This window comes from Rhipicephalus sanguineus, chromosome 10, assembly GCF_013339695.2.
Source record: "Rhipicephalus sanguineus isolate Rsan-2018 chromosome 10, BIME_Rsan_1.4, whole genome shotgun sequence".
Taxonomy (NCBI): Eukaryota; Metazoa; Arthropoda; class Arachnida; order Ixodida; family Ixodidae; genus Rhipicephalus; species Rhipicephalus sanguineus.
Window position 1 is genome coordinate 56,290,697 of NC_051185.1, and position 23,915 is coordinate 56,314,611.

The window sequence follows — 23,915 nt, forward strand, 5'->3', positions numbered from 1 at the left end:
ATGTCCTAATATTCCCACTCGACTAATTGGGTGCAAGGTACATGGTCATGATGATGCATCCATCCAAATCGATGGCAGCATATTCACCGTTGTGGCTTTGTGTCGTTGGTAGTAGTTTGAGATCTTGTGCCTTTTCGCCGCCTTCTGTGCCCTCCGTTCCGCAGCCTTGTCTTCCATCTGGCGACTCCGAGCTATAGAGAAAGTGTGCCAAGAGGGAGCCTCATGGCGCGTTACTTGTGAAATGTTGTCTTCGCGTGTCGTTGAAAACACGAGACGTAGTAAAGAAGAAAGAACGCCGCACAGGCGAACACGCACGAGAGTGTCACTCGTCAACGTCGTCTTCTTCTTCTACTGCATACCAGAACGCGCGCAGTAAAGAAGAAAGAATGCCACACAGGCGAACACGCACGAGAGTCTCACTCGTCAACGTCGTCTTCTTCTTCTACTGCATACCAGAACGCGCGCTTCTCACGAACTAGAGGTGGCTACTACAAACAAACCTACATACAAACGGAGGATGGACAGACCCACGGCATAAGGAGCTTCGCCCCTAAAAAAAACGCCTGTAGATGTGTTTAGAACTTTTGTGTGACACGCGCGCATGCATGCACGCACACGCACATACACACACACACCCACGCACACTGTTACAGCTTCCTCTGGCAGGCTACCACGGTGTTAGAGGTTTCTATTCGTGGAGATCACAGGTCGGCAAACTCACTCATGAATCGACTCACTCAAACTCACTCAAGTCGGCCCGTGAGTCTGAGTCTGAGTGAGTCCGGGTGAGTAATATGTTGGTGAGTTTGTGTCCGAGTGAGTCCGGTTGAGGAAATTTTTAGTGAGTCTGAGTTCGAGTGAGTCCGGTTGAGGAAAATAATGGTGAGTCCGAGTCCGAGTGAGCCCCAAGCGCAAAAGATATTTCTTGAGTGAGTCTGAGTGAGCTCCACCTTTTATTGCCGGCCTATAGTCCTATCTGCTCATCTTCAGCGTTACTGTAAGCCTTATATCGCCTTACGTTTATACTCAAATTTATTCACACGTACCTCAAGGCGCTCACGTTCATGCGCCACCTCAATATTTATTGGTCAGAGACGTGAATTGGGAGGGGTGCCATGACCCCTCCCCGCAAACTCTTTTCACGGAAAGTTCTCGATAAAACTATCTCGTGTGAGTTGGGTATTTCATAAAAATGTCCTTGATGGATTATTCATAACTCGTATTTGAAGGTATAAGATCAAAAGCCGTATCGTAGAGCACCGATTATGTGAGATATTGTCAATAAACATAATTGACACCAAGGTCGAAAAAAGGTAGTTTTACGCCCACGCACTCATGAGTCGACTCACTCAGGCTGACTCAGACTCATGTCAAGCAGTGAGCCTGAGTCTAAGTGAGTCCGGCTGAGTAATATGTTGATGAGTTTGAGTCCGAGTGAGTCAGGTTGAGAAAAAAAATTAATGAGTCTGAGTCCGAGTGAGTGCAGTTGAGGAAAAGTTTGGTGAGTCTTGAGTCCGAGTGAGCTCTGAGAGCAAAATATATTTGTTGAGTGAGTCTGAGTGAGCTCCAACTTTTTTGCCCACCTACGGTGGAGATAAAACTGACTTCCGAATTCACAAAACAATAACACCCGTCAAGTCACAGCAACTTTAAATCTTCCACGTAGTACCTCATAATGATGCGTACGCCTGATTCTTAAGTGAATGACACACGAAGCTGCATTGAGAACAGCGACGACAGATTTGATGATATTAGGTCAACGACTACTAAACCGCAAAAGATATACTTGGCCTATGGGCAACAGTAAGTTGCAGAAAAAGAGTAGTCGATTTCGAAAGTTATGTTTGAAAGCACGAATATATCATAGGTTTATGCGGAATCTTAGCCTTCCCGAATACAGGATTGAATGTACAGGTGGTGTGCATGTCATACAAAAATCAACTTGTAATGTTAATAATTGTTGGGATTTCGCGGCCCAAAACCACGATATGATCATGAGGGACGCTTTAGTCGAGGGTCCGGAAACGTTGACCACTCGGGGTTCTTTAACGTGCACCTAAATCGAAGCACACGGGCTTCAAGCATTTGCGCCTCCATCGAAAATTCGGCCGCCGCAACTTGTAATGTTGTGAAGTATATATGTACGTGTACTTGGCGTATTCATCTTTTAATCTAATCAACTGTGAACTGTGAACTGTATCCGCTGTCGGGCAATTACGGGTTCTCCTATTTAGGTAAATGTACAGTCGGCGTCACTAGGTCTAAGAAAACATCGAATTTCCCAGCAGCTTGTGACTGTATTCGGTCGAACTGCACAGTACCTACATGTTGTGTTGTTAGCACATTTTATATCAGGCTGGAAATCTAAATTAAAGGCTGCCTGACAAGGCAGAGGGAATATTCAGCTTTTTCTTGTACCTCTCGGTCACTAAACTTCTTACGCTGACATTGTAAGTGCTTGTATTGTGACTTTTTCTGTATTTTCTGTGGCTTCTGAACTAATATGCAAAGCTCTGTGTTCATACTTTATGATTTAGTGTTTGCCGGCAGATTTTGTCACATAATTTTGTTCGTAATATGACGAAAAGTAGGCGGTGTCACCCAAAATGTGCCAACCTTTCCCTTGAACTCTTGTCACTAAAAAGGAGATAAAAATTTTAATGTATGCGCGTTTAACGAAAGTTGCGAAGATTGGATTCCGGGACCTGGTCGTGTATTGTTGCTTTTATGTGGATCATAACACCGCTCAATATTAGAACAGCATGGCTAACGATGGCTTGATGAATGGCGAAAATCAACAACCTGCCTGCGAAAATCCTGCAGGAGATTATCGTTAACGACGTCGTGCTACCGGAATTACGGCCTCCTCTGGAAAAAACCGCAGACACAGACAGGCAATGTAAGGGATAGAGGATTGCTGATAGAAGGGCAGTGTTTTTCTTGCGGATTAAGTGAGCTTTAGGCCGCTTTGCGGCAGCTCTCAAAACATCCGTCCGTGGTGAAAAGTACCGCATTTACTCAATCACAGACGGACCTCCATTGCAGACTCACACTTAAGGGAGTCGATGTATGCGCAGTCTGAAATTGACGTGCTGCTTCCAAAAAACGTTTTCCGAACGTGTTTGGTGTATAAAAGCGCGTTTAAGCTCTAAGCAGTGAAATGCTGCCTTTCTGTTATTGCTGTTATGTGCTTATATGTTCTCAGGTGTGAGCCTAGTGTATCTGCTGTGACATCGTAGTTACTGCTGTGTGTATTTCTCATGAGGACACGAATGATACCAAAAAATCACATGACCATTTGATGCCGTCATGTGATGATTTTCGTTATGACGTCATCAGATGACGCCTCTGATGACGTCTGATGGCGCAGTCGACAGCGAACGTACAAGTAAGTTAATGTCTCGTGAAAGCATACGCTTTCGCCTGAGCTATACTTAATGTTTCCTAAAGGGACTGTACATAATTTTTAACAGCAAAGCTGTTCTTGGTCGAGCTTTTCATGTCAGGGATCCGTGGTAACGCTGTGGGCATCACGTACGGGTATGCACCACAGACATTGGGTAAATCTCCCTACTCAACACTGGTCCACTAAAAATGAAGGGAACAGTTATCCCAACAAACGGGTATGTGCCACAGAAATCTGTGCGGCCTACCAGAAAACTATCGTCATCATAAACGCCTATGTGCCACACAAATTGGGTATATCCCACTACTCACCACTAGTTCACTAAAAATGAAGAATAAAACTCGCCATCAAACGGGTATGTGCTACTGTGCTGCCTATCAGAAAACTATCATCATCATAAACGGGTATGTGCCACAGAAATTGGGCATATCACACTGCTCAATACTACATAGAAATGCGTTAGCCTGACAAAGGGAAGGCCACTAGCTTCGCTGTTTCATCAGTGTCCACGAGCGGAGCTGGTTGCATTTTTATTTTTTCATATCTGTGGACAAGAGTTAATTGACCTATACCGCTGATATCCTGCTTTGAGGTCGTACGTGTACTTTTAACATTCTGCGCAGCTGTCGTTGCAGGTGTCTGCGTAGCAAAGCTCTCTAGGATGCCTGGCAGCCGGTTCTGACCGAGATGTGCAGCGTCAGTACGGAAAGAAGCATGTCAGCTGGTTAGTAAGCCATAACTTTCACTGGGAGACTATTATTACCAGACTAGGAGGACTGGGAGGATTCTTAGATATTAATCTCACATAGCTGGGTATTTGCTCGTCCATATTAATCTAGCTTTACAGTGTGAAAGCTTAGTGAGGACATGTATTACCGGAAAGCGAAATGACAAAGGAAAAAGGGACATGAGAACGTGAACATTTGCTTGCGCGCAGTTAGAAATGTTACACAGGATGTGTCTCTTAGCATAGAATGTAATGAAACCTGTCGCGAAAACTTTTTGTTGCGAAGGTTCTAACGGTTGTGTTAAATCTTGCACAGGATATTTATTTAGCCCCGCCACGGTGGTCTAGTGGTTATGGCGCTCGACTGCTGACCCGCAGGTCGCGAGATCGAATCCCGGCCGCGACGGCTGCATTTTCGATGGAGGCGAAAATGTTCGAGGCCCGTGTACTTAGATTTAGGTGCACGTTAAAGAACCCCAGGTGGTCGAAATTTCTGGAGTCCTCCACTACGGCGTCTCTCATAATCATATCGTGGTTTTGGGACGTTAAACCCTAAATCTTATTATTATTATTATATTTATTTGACACTTTTTTCCCCGCCCCTGTGCAGGGTAGCAAACCAGGTACTATAGTACCTTTTAATCTATTTATCTCTTTTTGGGGAAAGACTGTGTGCATATAGGCGAGTGAACACGGCAAACGCGATTTATTCAGCCTTCGGACTGCTGCAAGGAGCGCTTTATCGCGAATCACAAACAGGAGGCTTAGATTCGTCCTTATCGCCTTTACAGCACCCTATATAAGCTCCTGAGGAAGCACTGTGCAGTTTGCACGCCTATACGCAATGGCTTAGGTGCCCATCGTCACGATACGGCTATGGTTTCCTGTGCCTTCTTTAGGAACTGCGCAGTTAATAAATCATACAGCGTGTCTTAAGCTGAGTTGGTCGTCTCGTCAGCAAAAAGTGGCTTGTTCATTTTCCGTAGGTTACGGTCGCAGCCGTTAAGACGAACCGTCACGTCCTCCTTCATTTTGCATTCAGACGCGAGTAAGAAGGAATGAAACAACTTTATTAATAGTGAGTCCTGCGAGTTGGTGAGGCGGGCCAATGGCCCCGCCTAGGTGGCTAACTTTGAGGACTTGACGATACAGAATATTTGTTTGCCGCTTATGGTCTAATTAGAAGTGTCTCAAGTTTCATTTTCGGCGTTGCGTATATTTAACGTCTGTCAATTTGTCTCGTCGCAAAGTTGTCTCATCATCTTAAGAAGAAGAAGAAAAAAAAAGCGAGCGATCTCTAGAAACGCTGTTACGCATCAATGGATTAGATTTAACACCTTCAAATTTACGGTCCCTAGGTGCACCGACCCTTGGGTACAGCGACGGGAAAGTATGAGAAGTCGTTCAAGATTTCATAGCAGAGTCAATGAGATTTACACAATAACCATGAATCCGAAAACCTCATAGTCAACCAAAGTAGGCTCCGTTATATTTTCTTTTCTACAATTAAATCAATTATTATTTGCTAAGGATCGACTCGCCCCCCTTTTTTATGTTCAAAATAATAATTCTGATAAAAAATCTTCTTATTAAACGAAATGACAAATTATTTTCTTTTCTATATTTTAAATATTTTATATAGGTTACCCGATCCTTGGCCGATCCCCCAGGGTGGGTGTCAGCCAGGATTTTAGGATCTGCATCGACGCTGTGAGTTCTTACATTTGCGGGCACGTTGCAAGCCGGACATGGCGACGTCGTGGCCCCTGATTGGGCTCACTGATTTAGGATAGCAAATAATCAGGATATGTCCTGACATCACCTTTTGTTGTAGAAGTTCGTGCGCTTGAAAATCGAGAGACACAAGCATTTTCACTATAGTTTGGCCTTAGTGTGTAGCGTACGCGTTTGAGTTTTCGTCAGTGCATCTTCTGTCGTGGCTGGCGGTCACTTGAGACGATAGCGAGAAATTATCAGCGCGCGGGTGGCGACGTTCGCTATCAGTGCAATGCGAGAAAACGGTAAAAGTGAAATTAGAAGCGGCTCATGGAGGCACTGTATGCGACGCCGACGCTGTGCCAATTTCGTATGTAGTCTGGTTTTATAGGCAGATGTCTTACTTTCGTTGGGGCACCGTTACCAACCGCTTTTTACTGTCTCCAGCTTTCGCACGCTATAGACTATTTAACGGGTGGGTTTCGCTGCAGCCATAGTGGGTTTTAGAACGAAGAGTGCTACGGTAGACGCGATCGCTTCAAAACGGTTGGATTGGTGCATTGGCCGTTTCATAACCTTATTAAGTCATGTGGGGATATACAAAATTGACAAAACATTCGCTTAACAGCCAAAGGGGGCGCCGCCCTTGCGTCTTGCTTGAAGTCGTGTATAAAATATTGTGTCTGAAGCATTGGCGTAGTCATCGGTGAGGTAGGGGGGGGGATTGAGTACCCCCCCTTAAATTTTTCAATTTTGCATGTATACATATGCCGACGCACACGAAAAACACACGCAAGAACGTACATAAATGCTGGTTGAACCCCCTAGACAAAATATTTCTTACTACGCCACTGGTCTGAACAATAATGTAAGGATGAGCCACGTGATCTTCCTTGTACTCAAAAGCTTTTACTGAAGGGCGAGTTGTAGTTAAGGATAACCTTGGCAACGGTTGAACTGGTCGTCTAACGTCTCTATTGTGTTCGCATTCTTTCTCCACAATATGCGCATATTGACGGTTCGCGAAGCTTGCGAGCTCGGAGCAGATTGCAGTCTACACGTATATTTGGTTGCTGTGTATCTGGCATGCACACATCTTCTAAAATCATGATCTGTTCAAAAAAAAAAAAAGACTAGATTTCGCTGCTTCTCGTGTTTCTCCCTAGTGTTGAGTGGCTTTTGCCAACGATGTTCTTTGATAAAGGCCGGTCCCCGGCCGAAAGCTCAAAATAAATGTTATGTTTTTCACTGTGACTTTCTCTTATATATATATATATATATATATATATATATATATATATATATATATATATATATATATAGACAGAGAGAGAAGGAAGTGATAGAAAGAAAGAAAAAGAGAAATGGAGGGAAACAAAGTAAGGGAGAATAGTGCGAAGCTACCAGAATTATTTTGGTTGTATCTATTAATATACTTTTGACTTTGGTCTTTGAACGCGACACGTCGACCGAGCCATCTTCCGGTGTAAGGCCACCCGTGGCCTTACACCGGAAGGTGCAATACTGGACGCGCGGGGTCATTACACTTAATAGGACCTTTTGGGGGCCTAGTTGGTGCATACTGACAAAAATTACTTAGCGCAATACAAACGCAGCACACAAGGAAGGTGCACAAGGGACAAGTGCCACTTGCAACAGTTTATTCCACAACGGCGTCATGAAACATATATATACCTTTGGCACATGCGCAGACCCGTTCAAAGAAAAAAACAAGAATGAAGATAACAGATTTTCTATCGCATATACGTGTCGATGAAGCTAAATTCGTTCGAGTGCAGAGTGACGGAAGGTTCGCTAACGCACCCTTCCCCCCTCTTCTTTATGAGAAATGCCTCCAGTAACATGCAGGCTTGCTCATTGCGGCTTGCTCATTGCTCATTATCTTCATGTCTTGTTTTTCTTTTCTTTGAACGGGTCTGCGCATGTGCCAAAGGTATATATATGTTTCATGACGACGTTGTGGAATGAACAGTTGCAAGTAGCGCTTGTCCGCTGTGTACCTTCCTTGAGTGGTGCGTTTGTATTGCGCTAAGTAATTTTTGTCAGTCATTACACTGTCCTTTTAGGGAAAGGTGGGTGCGCGGAGGCTGCATTATTGTCAAAATATGGCATCGCTTCCTAAACTATAACATAAGGTTCGCGTTAAGCAAAATCATTCGTACTGACCGTCTACATCATGTTCCCTTTTTTTTTCTTCCTTCCTTGTTACATTCCTCTTTCCCTTCCTTTCCGTCCTTTCTCATGTGCTCTTAAACATGGTATTAGACGACACACACACGCTGTAAATATGGTTATGTCTTGAAGAAGACGGGGCTCCCGTCGAAACGTCGACAAAACAATCAGTTGTTTTTTATGAAGGCGCATCTACGTTTATATATATATATATATATATATATATATATATGGTCATTCCATGCCAACTGTCCCAGTTTGGGCGCTCGACAACAATCGATTTCTCTGAAAAAATCTGAGAAAATTACAGACATCTAGACAATAGTTGTACAGTATTTTCCTAAAATATTTTGAGCGGCAAAAATTTTTCGGGCACGTGAGCGCCATTTGAACTTCTCGATATGCTGGAAAACCAGGTACGAAAGAAAAATTCGCTATAAAGGGACCGTTTCACGCATTCATTCGAAACTCGCTTTTTTGTGTTTTTAGAGCATTTCGCTTTTGTTATAGGACAGTTGCTTAGAGTAGCTTTATATTTTTCACTCCTTGGCGCGTAGGTAAAATTGAGTAAGTTGCTGCGTTTTCGGGAATTTTTTTACAAAAGAAGATTGTAGACCAAATACATCAATTATTTCTATAGAACTCTCCATAAAACGTACTATCTCCTAAACTTCTTGTTTTGCCTGTGTGCGGCGCACAGGTTCTAAAATAAAATCCTGAACTTGGAAAAAACGCTACATTGGCCTATGTTGAGACGTCTGTGGCACCCTAAGGTGGTCCAAGAAAAAAATAAGCAGAAAAGCGCGTACGATTGAGAATCATAACACCTTTGTCCACAAAATGTTTAATCGAAGTAGTTTTTGTTTTAGTCAAGAAAACTTTTTTTGAAGTTTAGTCCCACCATTGCATTGTTTTGCTATGGGGGCAGTGCAAACCGACTGAATTTACTGCATAAAAAAAAAGAGGTAGTGTATTCGTAGCACATCGTTTTCAGCTCCTTTTGTTAGTACTTTATAATGTATATTACATATCAAGGAGATGATAAACAGAGGTAAAAAGATAACAATAATATTGGCTAAGATGCCGGAATTCCCCAATAATGAATATATTGGGAAGCTCAAATGGCGCTCACATGCCCGAAAAATTTTTGCCGCTCAAAACATTTTGGGAAAACACTGTTGAACTAATGTCTATATATGTGTAATTTTCTCAGATTTTTTCTGAGAAATTGATTTTTGTCGAGCGCCCCGACTGGGACAGTTGGCGTAGAATGACCCTATATATATATATATATATATATATATATATATATATATATATATATAATATATATATATATATATATATATATATATATATATATATATATGGTTCACTTATGCCTACATACAAATAAATATGCGCTGACATCGCGTACAATGAGAAACGCAAGCCACTTTCGCGGTCGGCACTGTACGCTTACTTTAATTCCATTCTAACCTCTCAGCATGAACTTGCCTGAGCACCTGTATTTTGAATCCGTAATTAATCGAGATTCAAACCGACCAGTGCTTCCCATCTGGCATATCATTTTATTGCCACTGTTGTTTTTCTTCGCAGGTCGCCACATTTGTATGCGACACGTGCAACGCAGCAGTCTGCCCAGCATTCACCACAACGCACAGTTGTAAATGAGAAATCTTCTTCCTTTATTCTCGCTGTCGCGCCCTTCGTGGCATTCGAGACGTTTTGCAATTGACACGACCGTATAGACACAGAGGTAAAGACGCGGTATACTTGTCGCTAACGTTCGGCATATAAGCAGTTCTGGCTCTCGACGTAAGCAGCGGTCCCTATGAGGAAACATACCCGGGCGCGGAAGTAGGTTTTACTCTTTCGCTATAGTAGAATTGCGCTAAATCACCTCTAAACCACCCAAAGCTCGAAATTTAGAGTTGTTCATGAGTTTGCAACGAACACGTCGCCGCGAGAATTTTTGTAAACGGTACCGTAGCAGCGGAGTTACGCGCGTTTGATAATACAAGTGCGGCCCTGGCTCGTTTCACTTTTTCCTTCTGTACACGGATTCGTCGGATCGCCTCTCCTCCTGGCCGAGTGTTCCTCCTCTCCGTTCGAGGAGGAGAGCAGCGAGCTCGTAACTGCGAGCAAACACTTTTTTTTTTTTGTTGCTGACATGACCAGATGCGACTAGTGACGTCACTATCAACACTGGGGATACCGAAAGGCCTGGAGAGGAGCATGGGATTGTTTCTTGGATTTCGTGGCGCGCCCGCGGCTCGTAGCGCTGTTGCGTTTGGCATTGTTGATCGTGACAGAATTCCGAACTCGACGCGCCTGTTCACTTGAATATTAATAATAATAATAATATGTGTTGAAGTTTACGTCCCAAAACCACGATATGATTATAAGGGACGCCGTAGTGGGGGGCTGTGGAAATTTCGACCAGTTGGGGATCTTTCACGTGCATCTAAGTCCAAGTAAATGGGTCTCTAGCAATTCGCCTCCATCGAATTGCGGCCGCAGCGGCCGGGATTCGATCCCGCGACCTTCGGGTCAGCAGTCGAATGTTTACTTGAAATGTTAAAAAAAAATCGGAAGTGGGTTAGGGGCCCTAAAGCGCGTAGGTGGACGTCATAAATGCACCATGGGATAGCACAAGTGTCTAGCCCTCTGTGGTTCACCCACGTTTTTCGCTCGTTTCCGCGTGATCAGGAATGCCCCATTCCTTCGCGTTGTCCTCGATGAAGTTCAACATCATCTTGTTGGCCGCGTCTGGTTCGTCGACGGCCGTGTAGTGTCCCGCTCGGAAGAGCACCACGTCGGTCATGTTTCGCACCCTGATCACGAGACCGGATACGGAACGAGACGTGGGATACGCCTTCCAGTGCTTCGGCTCCGCCTTCCGGAACTCCTCGGCGCCGGTCCAGTCGAGGGACCGGAAGTACTCCTGGAGATTCCGCGACGGGAAGAGCGTGTCCATCTGACCCGTGTAGAAGAGCACCTTGTACGATTGGAGCAGGGCCTCTATCTCGTGGCTATTGGGAGGAAACAGAAATATTATTTTGTCAAAAAATGAGCCCGGGCACAGGAAATGGCATTATTTTCCTAATGCCTTAAGGTTTAATGCTATTTGCGCGGTGCCACACAAGGACAAATCAAATGGCATTCGCCTTAATGCCATTCGTCACCTAATTCCTTCGTTAGAACTCATTCGACTGACAAATGCGTACTCTCGACGCCAATCCATTGTGTCAAAGATATTTTACACATGACCGTTAACAAATCTCGTGTTATCCACCATACAATGGTCGAAGTTGCTGTGGTTAGCTGCAATGCTGTAAAAAATAGCAACAAACTCAAGCTACTGGTGCCATAGTATGCTTACTTCATTCCACTAGCCTTGAACGCAGATTAGATTTGCTAAAATGCATGTTCATGTTTCACTATTACGCTGAGGTTGCTCACTTCGAAAGTCATTGTGATCGATATCATTAGGTCAAATGCCATTAAATTTATACGTGCGGCAGCTCGGCTGCAAAAAAATTTCATTCAGGAACTTAATGCCTCAGCTAATGAATGTCATTTTTTGTGCCCGTGTGGCACGGGTATTAATTAGACAAAAGTGAATGGCAGTGTCACAAGGAGCCATGCGAAATTTGTAGTTATGGGTATTACAGTTTTTTTTAACGGCGCTACTTGGGGTAACCCGTACTTGATGTGCGAGAACTGAGTGCAGCGGCTTTAAACGACCCCCATTTTCCTATAGAGATCTAAAGTCGACTGGTAACTTACGCTCCGCTTGTACCAAGCTAAACGTAGCGCTGCCGCTCGGCTTAAGAAAACACTTCGTATCTGAAAAGTTGCTGTATAGGTTATAGAGGCACAGCGACAATTTCAGCGTAGGGTAGAAGGGGAGGGGGGGGAGTCTTCCTTGAATTTTCGCTACGTGTTTAGTATGCTGGGCAAACAAAACGTGTGTGAGCGTTATTTTTCGGTATTTACTTTCGATTGAATGTATTTATACATTGGTCGAAACAAACTTTATGTAGGCCTTCTTCAAATGAGTATGTGCGCCGTCGCTCGGGCGCGCGTGAGGGGCCAGAAGTGGTCGGTAATGTGAGCGCATCAGCCGACTTACGTAGACACCTTCCAATGAAAAGAACGCTGGTTACGCACGTAAAACTCATCAAACAGCACATACGTATGTGTGAAAACATCGCAGACAAATTACACGCCCATTGCAACGAACGAGACCTCCGCGGAGTATTTATAGACTCGCTGCTTTCGTATATAGCTCGACGTTGCCGTGCCACCGGCTCACCGTAATCTCAGTGGAGACCATGGCGGCTGTTTTGCCGTGACATACGCTGCGATTAGTGGGCAGCGGCAATAATAGTGAGTCTGTCGAAGAAACACTAAGGGATTAACGCTCCGTCAAGTTATTCAAGAAGCACTGAAGTGATTGGTTTTCTGCAGACGAGAACTGTTAAAAAAATTGGAGAAGCTACTAGTGGTGCAAAGACTGAGGAACCAGCGGAGCCGGTGGCGTGGCCCTCCTCCTCACCATCCTCACCCTTTCCCACCCCTTGCTATACTATACTATACATGGCTATGGTGAGCATGACCAAGCATTTTCTAGAATTTATTGGTTATTCATCGATTAATCGATTAGCTATTCATTTGTTATCGTTGTCCATCTCTATTTCTTGGTCATATATTTGGGCCACGTTAAGCCCATCCAAACATTTTCCTAGAATTTATTGGTTATTGATCGATTATCGATTAGCTATTCATTGGTTATCGATTGCCTATTGATTTGTTATCGATTGTCCATCTCTAGGCTATGATCATGTATTTGGGCCATGCTAAGCACATCTAAGCACTTTCTAGAATTTATTGGTTCTTGATCGACTATCGAGTATCATTGGTTATCGATTGGCTATCACTAGGCATCGATGGCTATGCTAGGAGCTGCTTGGCACGTATCCGCTTGACACGTATACCCGCCGAGTTTTTGCGAACGCTGCACGCAGAACGAAAAGCTTAAACAGCTCCAATGTTAAAAGTTTTCAGCGAGCAACCAAACGCGACGTAAGCGCGTACCTTATGTCGGTCAGGGTAGTCATTCTTCAGGCTCGTCGCCACCTTGCCCTCGTCCTTCATAAACTCGACGTCCCGGCCGATGTGTACGGCTCGCTTGAACGCATCAGACTGCACGTACTTCTCGTACTGGACCATGTTCATGGGCCTCTCGGAGTAAAGGGCGCTGGCCTGGTTGTTGAAGCCCGTGAGCTTCTGGAACAGGGTGGGCTTCTTCTCGGACGTGAAGATGGTCTTGCGGAGTCGCAGCAGAGCGGCCAGCTTGCCAATCAGCGTCCTCACCTTGCGTCTCATGTCGGCGAAGCTCTCGGCGAGGCTCTTGCGGCCCTTCTTGGTGACGAGCGACATCTCGTAGAGGAACGCCGATGAGTCGGCCACCTTCATGAGGCGCCCGAGGAAACCGGCGCCGAGGATGACGCCTCGGAGGTGCAGCGGGACGCGCGGTTCCTTCCCCACGTGGATGGCGTGGGAAACGCCGACGGCGAACCTAGCTACGGAACAAAATAGAAAGCAAGTACATGTATAGCAGACTTGATGGAATTTGTAGTCTTAAAACGTCAGTGACGTTTTAGTGGCGAAAACGAGAGAAAAGCGTTAGTATTACGTAAATTACATGGAAGGGAAGGCATTGTATGGGCACCGGAGAGGTCGAACAGATCTAGACTATAAAAATTGGAGGCGACCCTAACCATGAGACGCATCTGACGTGGTGTCTAGAGTACAGGAATACTGTAGTGGGTGCCCGAAATTCAGATCCACGTCTCTATTTAGGCCTATTTACTTGGGGGAGGGGAGAATCATTATTACTAGGAAAAGAAAAAAAGTCGCAATTTCCTGCAGCTGAAAACGTAAGTGCTGACACAGGCTCCCTGAAGCCAGGCCCGTAGCCAGAGGAGGGGGGGCGGCTCCCCCCCCCCCTCCCGAAATTTTGATGACACATGGTGTTTTATCGAAAATAAATCATGAAAATAGGCGTTTTTCTCAAATAATCAAGGTTTTCAACAAGTGCCCCCCCCCCCCCCCAGAAAAAAATTCCTGGCTATGGGCCTGCTTGAAGTGTAAAAGAAAACAGCGCTTTAAAGTTTCCTCTCCAAAATCACTTTGTCTCCCTCAGCCCATACGGGTGCATGGTTTAACGCCACCGGAAAAAGGTGTAAGTGAATGTAAGAAAACAGAGACGGTCCGCGTGGTTTAATGAACCAGGCGTCTGACCTGAACTCACACTGACCTGAATAAGTCTTCTAATCTCAATTAGAAGATTTATTTACTTACTAACGCCGTATCACCCTTAATGACGAGCTGTTATCTTGCCTAAGCGCTACATGCCCTGCCCATGTCCATCTCTTCTTGATTTCGACTGAGATGTCCTTTACACCCATGTGTTCCCTGACCCACTTTAGGTTGCACCTATTACTTTTCCTTCCAGTGCTCGCTGCGTCGTCCTCAACTTAAGTTGAATCCTCTTTGTAAGCCTCCAGGTTTCTGCTTCGTAGGTAAGTGCCGTCAAGATGCAGCTGTTATGTACCTTCCTTTTGAGTGATAGTGGTAAGCTACCATTCATGATTTGAGAATGCCTGCCGAATGTGCTCCACCCCATTCCAAGAGAAGGCAAACGCGCGAGGGGGAAACAGGAAGCTAGGTGGGCAGATGACATTAAGTTCGCGGGTATAACGTGACCGCAGCAAGCGCAGGACTGGGTTAACTGGAGAAACATGGGGGAGGCCTTTGCCCTGCAGTGGGCGCAGTCAGGCTGATGATGGTGATGGCGATGCCATATCACCGCTGCCGCTTCAAGCTCTCATTCACAGCTGTGCGCGTGCCGCCGACCGCCGGCTTCAGAACGACTCAAGCAGACGATTTTCCCAAGTTGAAAGTCCTATAGCTGTAACGCAATAATACTGTAGCGTTAAAAAAAAAACACCCCGCCGCCTTCCACACACACGCCTCATGCACACTTCCCTCTTTAGCGCTGCCGCGAACTCACCTCCCCCCTTCCACCTGCCCTTTTCGGGAGCGCTATACGACGGCGTCGCCGGGAACTCTCTTGGAGTTACCTTATGGTTATTTTACCGTATAACGTGGCAGCAGAAAGCACAGGACCGGGTTGATTGGCGGAACATGGGAGTGGCCTTTGCCTTGCAGTGGGCGTAGACAGGCTGATGATGATGATGATGATGGTTATTTTCGCTGCGCGAACAGTTCTGAAAGCATTCCCCATTAGTCAAAACCGACTTGACACTTCCTCTCCAATCTCCCCTTAATGTGATAAGACGGCGCGTTGAATGTGCATTAGTGAGCTTACCTCCGTAAGACTCGCCCCCGACGTAGAACGTCCGATTCGCGTACTCGGGAAACATGGTGATGAACTGGTCGAGGAACGTGAGTACGCCGCTGGACACGTCGTTCAGGTCCTTGGCGTATCCGAGCAGACCCTTGGTGAAGCTGTAGCCGGCTCCCACCGGCTGATCGAGATACACGACGTTCACGTGCCTCTGGAGGGAGCTTCGCCTCTGGAAAAGACGCCCTTGGTCGTCGATGCCCAAGGGTCCGATCTCGAGGAACTCGCCGAACAGGGACGACAGTCCAGGACCACCTTGGAGCCAAAGTAGAAGCGGGTAGGCATCCGGGTTTTTTCTGTAATTTGTAGTAAGAAAGTGATATTGGCTTTTGAGAGAGAGAGAGAGAGAGAGAGAAAGGTTAAAGGGACAAGAGCAAAACGATTTTTCTCGCATTAGTAAAGTAGTCTTCCACGATACCAAAAACACCACGCTTGCTGCGAGAAGAGGCTTAATAAGCGAGAAAACGCGCAAAAAGAAAATACAGGTGGCGACGCCACCTTGGAATTCCCGCACCATTTGCCGTGACGTCACATACTTTTGACGGCGCCTGCTTGGGCCTACGTAGTTCCCAATCGGTTAAATCGAAGTACATTGTCCTCTGAGGGGGCCAGAGACTTGACATAACGAGTTTGTGAAAATTTGGTCGAGGCAGTGGCGCCAAAATACGTTAAAATGCTCTTTGAAACCTTTTAAATCACGAATTACAAAGTTCGGCGCGAAATTTAAAAATGAAACTTTGAACTCGGTTTTCTCCTCTAATAATAAACCTATGGTGGTGAAATAAACTACACAAGAGTTCTCCGAGCACACTTTATCAATCTAAACCAATTCATTGTTTCTCTTTAGTGTCCCTTTAAGTGAAAGGCAGGGAGGTTAACCAGAAGTTTTTGAGTACTCGAAAAACTCACGGAGTCCTTTACGCATCCACCTTAATCGACTACAAGGCGAAGGTCATGTTCTTCTAAATCGATGCATTGACCCCCCCCCCCCCTGAAAGCTTTCTGCCGCTAACGTGGTTTTGCAATGCCTCCAAGATCGGAGGTATTCTAAGCTTTCTGCATCTCACCTTGTTTTGCACTACCTCCGGGACCTTTCACCAAGCAATGACGTCATGATGACGTCACAGCTTATGACGATCTATGACGTGATGGTGACGTGATATGGTGACGTCATCGCGTCATGATTTTTTGCATCACTCGTGCGCCGCCTACTTGGGACGCCGACGCGGGACGCCGGCCATTCACGTTTGATGAGGCACCTAGGCTTTCGCCTTAATGAGCAGACGACATGGCGGACATTTCTGGACTTGTATGCCTTCAGCACGTAAGCTAATATGTGAGCAGCAATTGTACTGTGCAGGCATCTTTAGTTAGCAATGGTGAAGTAATAAACGTCCCGTTTGTTAAGGTGAAAGCCTTAGCTGCCTCATGAAACGCGAAAACTGGCCGTCGACGTCAACACGAACGGTGCAGCGAGTCACGTGATCAGAGATGGCGTGATGATCACGTCACAGATTGCCAAATTTTGTAGCAACCTGTGACGTCCCATAACGTGACGCGACATCATGACGTCATCGCACGACGCCGTCGCTTTGTCAAAGGTTGGCCGATCCCGGAGGCAATGCGAAACCACGTGAGGTGTAGAAATCTTGTAATGGCAGCGATCGCGGAGGATCAATAAATCGACAGAGAAGAAAAAAGAAGATTGAAAAGAAGAAGTAGATGGCTTTCGCCTTCGAGTCGTCTTAGACGAATGAATAATAGGCCGCGCGACTTTATCATCTTTGCCCTACTAGGGAGTTTCCTGTCGTAGTTACCGGCAAGCATTTTATGCCAGAACCATAATCCTTCTTTTGCGGTTATTGTTATACTATTATCCTATGATTTTCTTTGCAATACACATGAGAGAACGATGAAATGGCTGCGACAAGAAACTGGCCTGTGTGTTCTTCGAGTACGAATATATTCGTAACTGCTGCGGATTGCATAGAATTAAAGCAAATGTGCGCGCTGTATTGCATGTAAAATATAACCTTTACATTGTACGTGTTACGTTACACTGATTTACAGTTATTTGATGCGAAGAATCTTATGGCGGAGTTCAATCCGGTGGTGGTGGTGTGCGGCGTGACCACCCTTACTGCGCATGCGCAATCCCTCTCCCCACACCTCCTCTCCCCCTTCCCCTCTCCACTCCCCTTTCCCCCTTCCCCTTCTCCGCTCCTCCTCTCCCTTTCCCATCTCCACTTTCCCTCTCCCCTTCCCTCTTGACTTTCCCTCTCCACTCCCCTCTGAAACGCGGGCTCGACATGCCGAAACGCTGCTTCGCATCGCCTCATGGTCCCCTTTAGCGGGAGATGGTGTGATTTTTCTTTTTTTTCACAGCTTATTTTCCCTCTTATTGAAGTTTAACCCTTGTGCACTGTTCTCTTTTTAAAGCACTGTTTCGGGCTTGTATACATATGTATTATTTGAGTACTCCTATTAGCATTGGCAATGGGTCGTACTGATGTTGCGTATTTAAGCATGATTGTAATGAAGAGAGCTTGCGATACTGAAGTAAAAAAGGGAAGGAAGGAAGACAGGATGGATGGATGGATGGATGGATGGATGGATGGATGGATGGATGGATGGATAACGTGTGGTTCCCGGAGCGTAATACCTACCAGGGCGCGAATATGGAGAAAGAAGAGATTGCTTTTTTTCCAGCTGTCGGTGGTGATGTAGCCGGAGTGAGTCTCCGCCCCGATCAGGTCTTCGAACAGCTTCACTCGGCTCAGTTTCCTGGCCAAGTCGATCTGGCCCGCCTTGATGTACGGAGTGAGAAAGAGGGACTCGTAGTTCCTGCAATAAGATGAACGGTGTCATGATCCACCCGCGCATTATTTTATGATGCTGTCTTTATAACTATTTGCTACCCCGCTTAGTGTAACGGGGTATGATGATGCCTCGATGATATACCTTATAACCAAATTGAACTACCACATTTAGTTGCATACCGCCAGCACTCCCTAATAACGTCGGCGACATGTGTTGGATCTGTGATTGGTAACGTTGTCTAACGTTGTCTAACGTCGGCTAACGTTACTACTGTTTTAACAGAAACACTGTATTCACCCAGTCCGAGTCGAATCATTGAAATGTCTACCTTTCTTTATTATGAGGAATATGCACTGGAAGAAATTCCTTAGAGAAATAAAGTAGCCGCTAGAATATGATTCGTGCTCGATTAGATTTCAGTATTCAAATGTTCAAACAGTCTTTCAGTTCTTATGTACTGCAGGTGTCTCAAACGCATCTCGCTGGCGGGCCGTAGTCACGGGACGCGGGAGGAATGGCGGGGGGAGTTCACTTTGCAAAAAATGTCCGCTAACGCTGCCATTTCAAAAAAGGTCAAAACGGTATTCACCAGAGATAGTTGGTTCATAGCAAACACTGGTACGAGCAGCGAAACTGAAAAGGAGGCAAGGACTTCGCTGTATTTACAATTGAAATAAAAACAAAATTTCACTTAGTACAGGGGCGTCCTTGTCTGTCCTCTCTTTGTCCCTAATTTTCAGTTCCGCTGCTCGAACCAGTGTTATATATCAAAGAAGGCATTTCCCATGTCTATATGCGTCATTTATGAAGAGGATTCGGCCCGAAGTTTCGAGAAACATATCAAGACTGATATCCAATATGATTTCTGGACGCCGATCTAGAAATATATGTTCTTGCTCCCCGGTTATTTTATATTGCGGCTTGACCACACGAAAGAAATGCTACAGACCATTCACGTGTGTGTAGCTCATGAACATATTACTTAGCAAAAAAAAAAACGAAAAAAAAACGGGACGTAGTCAGTCACGTGCTGGCCGGGCCGCTAGAGTAAGGTCCGCGGGCCCCAAGTTTGAGATTCCTGCATTAAGGCGTGTAGCCATACTTTTCGCAGCCCGCAGAGGAAAAAACATTCATACAAGTGAAGGATGCAAGTGGTGGGATCAGGGGAGATGTATAAACTTCAGCAGAGTACTTTATGCTGGGCGAGCTGGTGCAAAGCTAAGCGAAGTAACATGGCACGATGTAAAATAGCTCTAGTGAAAAATGAATGCGATAGCAACAAATTGTAGTGTTACACAAAGTGAGGCTGGTAGCTAACTGTTTTGTATCCGATCTCGCGTAACTACAAAACGCTGGTGTAAGAGAATACGGCGCTTCCAGGGAGAGATGCTCTCCGCATAGTCATTTCGCGTTGAGAGCGCAGCACGTAGAAGGGTATACGAGCCGCCCGCTGTGATGGCTTTCGAGATAGCGCGCGCGCCAGCGATCGCGACCGCGCCCTTAGATTCAAAGTTCAAAGTTGCTCCTCGCGCGACACTCTCCCCCCCCCCCTCGCGTCTTCGCGTCTTTTAAGGCTCGTTAAAGATGGGCGGGGCGTTTCCTGTCTGCTGGCGACAGCAGGCCTCCCGAGCTGGGTGATGTTATTGCATGCACCCTCTGAGCGACGGAAATGGGCCGCGGCTCGTTTGAACTCTGCTTCGGCCGTGTTCGTCGCCCCCGCTCGCGCGCTTTTTACCGGCGGTAGAACATACAATGCGCGGGGGATCTTATCAATTTGGACTTCATACCGGAAGGACATGATGGCGACGGCGACGGCAACGGTGATGGCAGGAACCCGTCGAGACTGTGCATATAATTGCTAACGCAATAAAATGAAGGAGAGTACAGGTAAAGCTATAAGACTTGGAGCGCTTTCTGTCGTCTTCTTTTATCCGAAAGTTATGTTACATTGCACCACTTTACTTTATTGGTACATATAAAGTGCACTTCGCAGCAAAATGCTGTTTATGAGCATTTTGCACTTTGAACGACATAATACTTTAAATGAATGTAGAGAGAGAGAGAGAGAAGTGTAATTAGGAAAGGCAGGAAGGTTAACCAGAAAACAAATATCTGGTTTGCTACCCTGCACTGGGGAAGGGGTAAGGGGAGACAGAAAAGTAAAGAAGAGAGGAATGGGATAGGGTGGGAGGAAAGTACACACACACACACGCGCACGCGCACGCGCGCACACACACACACACACACACACACACACACACACACACACACACACACACACACACACACACACACACACACACACGCACACACACGCACGCACGCACGCACGCACTCACGCATGCACACAGACACACAGAATGGTCACAATCGTTCAACAAGCGGGTCGCTCGCAGAATCTTCAACAGCGCCTTCGTTGCCTTCTGGCGTGAAGCTCGATCTTTCCTACATTCCAAGATTGACTGCTCAGACTGCTCGTCGAGGCGAGCAAACACTGCTCAGAGGGACTGTCTCTGAGAGCTGTACTGAGGGCACTGATATAAAATATGTTCAATGGCACGGCCGCCTGGATCATTGGCGCGCGGACTGCCACGCGCCCCGATCCAGGCGGCCGTGTCAATGGTTTCGTCATTGCCGCAGTAGTCTCATGCAGCGCTGTCTGTCATTACGATGCGGCAAGCGAATGTAAAATATAACATTCGATAGAGATTAGATGTATATTTTCTGTGCAATACATATCCGTTCCCGGATTTTTGCTTCGGAACTGCAGATATTCGGAATTATACTGAAGATTAGAAAGCACTTTTACTTTGTTGTTTTTGTTCAATTCTTTTCAGAAGTTCATTGTTAGAGCACCGACAACATTCCTTGTCGGCAGAGCTAGAATGATGAATCGGTACGCACATTTATTGTCGCTCTTTATTTATTTTTTATATCGCAGCCACATATGTCACCTTGCGAATAAAGGAAACGCATATGTAGGTACAAGTGCAGCAGTATTTGATTTACCGCCATAATTAAATAATCGAAAGAAATTTAACGCCATATTATTGAACGGAATGCTTCGATTCTAAACAGAAGTGTTTTCTATATCATGCAGACCCAATTTTACGGAAAATGTTTTCGAAGACGACGGTGTGCAAAGACAGTGCATTTCCCCTCCGCATTTCTGGAGAGGTAATCTGGAAACTGGTGCTAATATCAGGGCTTCCGGCATGTAAATACGACTTAGAAATAACAGTAATATCTGGGATTTTACGTGCCAGAACCACAATATGATTATGAGGAACGCCGTAGTGGAGGGCTCCGGGAATTTCGACCACCTGGTGTTCTTTAACGTGCACTGGCAAAATAGTCAAGACCTTCAGCAAGTGCCTCCCCCCCCCCCCCCCCACCTCGAAAAAAAAAAACATTTCTGGCTACGGGCCTGGGCGTGGGTACGTTGTAATCAATGCGATATTACACGAGCGAAACAACGATTGTTCGCTGAGGGAGAATCCGGTTTCTTTAGTCAACTATTCTGTTGCCTTTTTATTTTATATGTTATTCTTGAAAGGGAAATTGAGAGATACGGCACAGACATCTGTTTCTTTCTTTAGATCTACTCGGAACAATGTGATAGGTCAACTCACAAAAACCTTTTTTCATGTGGCCTATTTCGTGTTCCTTCTGACCTTTAAAAGAGCTGGGTAGTTTGTTTTCATTTTCACCTCTCGTATGAATCGCATTACATTTTTATTTATTCTTGACACATTGCAAGTGTGCTATATTATGTCCGATGACGCTTACATTGGTCATGTAACATTGTAATGTCATGGAACAATAGGCGTAGCTCACTGCTATTGTTTGTTGTTAATGCAAGTGGCGTCAATGCTTTGTCCGAGCGGGTTGATACAAGTTCGACAAACCTTGACATTCTCCGCGAACACGTTCTCTTTCAATAAATCTCAAGCGTTCTTGTTTTCGCATTCATGTTTTCTTTTCTTTGAATTAGTGTCAACTTATCTAACCTGCATATATCATAGATATGCAGTAACTGAAAGTGTATCACTGCCTAAACGACATGGCAGAAACTCCTACTGGGGAATTGTCAGAGTGTGTGCATGTGTTAGTTGTAATTGCACTCACTTAGCCAACATACGGCGCCGCTATGTGGCATTAACCATCATTTAGCCATCATTCGCAGACATTAACGGTGATTAGCCAATACTAGCCGATATTAGCCGTTATATAGTGAACACAAGCCATTATTAATTACAAGGAAACGCCAAACGACGCTAATCAGCATTAGACATTGTTTAGCCAAAATTAGGCAACACCAGTTCTAACGTAGCCTCCATTTGCCAACACAAGCCCACATTATGAAGCATGACGTGCTTTTAGCTCCCGTTGCCGGCGGCCTTCAAGTGACCTTGAGCCGGAAGCCAGCGATGTTGTCCGGGCACTCAAACGAGACATCTGGGCATCGTTACGAGAACAAAACGTGATCATGCTGGTACTCATCCATAAGTCTAAGACAATGCGGTCTCTGGCCACTATCTCTTTGTACAGGTGAGCGAACTGCAGCTATTGCAACATTCAAGGAGTATGCTGTCTGGCCGAAGTGATGTCACGGTTTTCTGTAGTGTTTCATTGTAAGGAGAAGAGGAAGAAATGACACGCTGTTACACAAACTTTAAAAGGCGCCGCGCACATGCGAGTAAATATCACTACAAAATAAGTGGGTGATGTTTCGCCGTAGACGCCCCCCCCCCCTTCCCCGTGCGCATGCCTATGTGTCCATTATTAGAGAGTTTTAGCTAGATAAGGAAATACGGTACGCAAATACGCTACCGTATGACGGTACCGGTCCTCCTTTCCAGGTCGTCAACCTTTTGCCGGTGAAGGCACACCAACACCACAAAAGCTTTTTCAAAAATTGCTGTGGGGTTGTCCCCTCATTGTTGCCCGTCAGCCTACGCATTGTTAACGAGACACCTGTCGTTTTGGGTACGCATTGTCACTGGAACGGGGAGCGGCAAAAGCACAACCAGCGGGAAAGGAGGAACGCTACCGTACTGCCTTACCGCATTTCCGTAACTTGCTAAAACTCTCTATTAACCAGGAGGGCGCATCAGTGCGGGCAGCCGCCGTGAAAACTTACCCGTCGTCCCCTTTCTCTGCGCTGTCTGCCCTTGAAATCAAAATGATAGCAAGGGCTACGGTCGCGAGGACGCGGAGCTCCATCGCTGCATCCCAGAAGACAGCGCGACTACCTCCTACGCGTAGCCAGGTCATTAGGTTCTCCGGTATTTACGATGATGGCGTTTGGTCGTGACGCAGTGGTCACGCTGCAACATGGAAGACCGCACGACAGAACCGACTCTTAGGGAGGGAGCTCGGAGCCGAAATTCCCAGAACAGACGGCTGTTGTTTCTACGAGTGGTCAGGCATTGTCTTTGATTGATTGCGCTTTGCGAATGGCATAACAGGACGGCAGACAGGTGTACATATGTCCACTGAAGAACTGAGAACGCTGGTAAACAAAAAGAGAGAAAAGTTGATCACGTCTGAAGACCGCGCCTACAGCCATGCACGTGTTCATTAGGTATTCTATTTTGCAACCTCGTATTCTG

At 45.8% G+C, this 23,915-nt stretch overlaps 1 protein-coding gene across 1 annotated transcript; it reads right to left on the minus strand.

Annotated features, from left to right (window-relative positions):
- Nucleotides 1-9,628: 9,628 nt before the first annotated feature.
- On the minus strand, nucleotides 9,629-23,675 carry LOC119406395 (probable serine carboxypeptidase CPVL). Its single transcript, XM_049419994.1, has 5 exons — nucleotides 23,444-23,675; nucleotides 18,150-18,324; nucleotides 15,445-15,778; nucleotides 13,146-13,633; nucleotides 9,629-11,077 (listed from the first exon to the last, which is right to left on the minus strand). Exons 1-5 carry the CDS (start codon nucleotides 23,575-23,577, stop codon nucleotides 10,751-10,753), a joined length of 1,458 nt encoding a protein of 485 aa, XP_049275951.1. The 5' UTR covers nucleotides 23,578-23,675; the 3' UTR covers nucleotides 9,629-10,750.
- Between the last annotated feature and the right edge of the window lie 240 nt (nucleotides 23,676-23,915).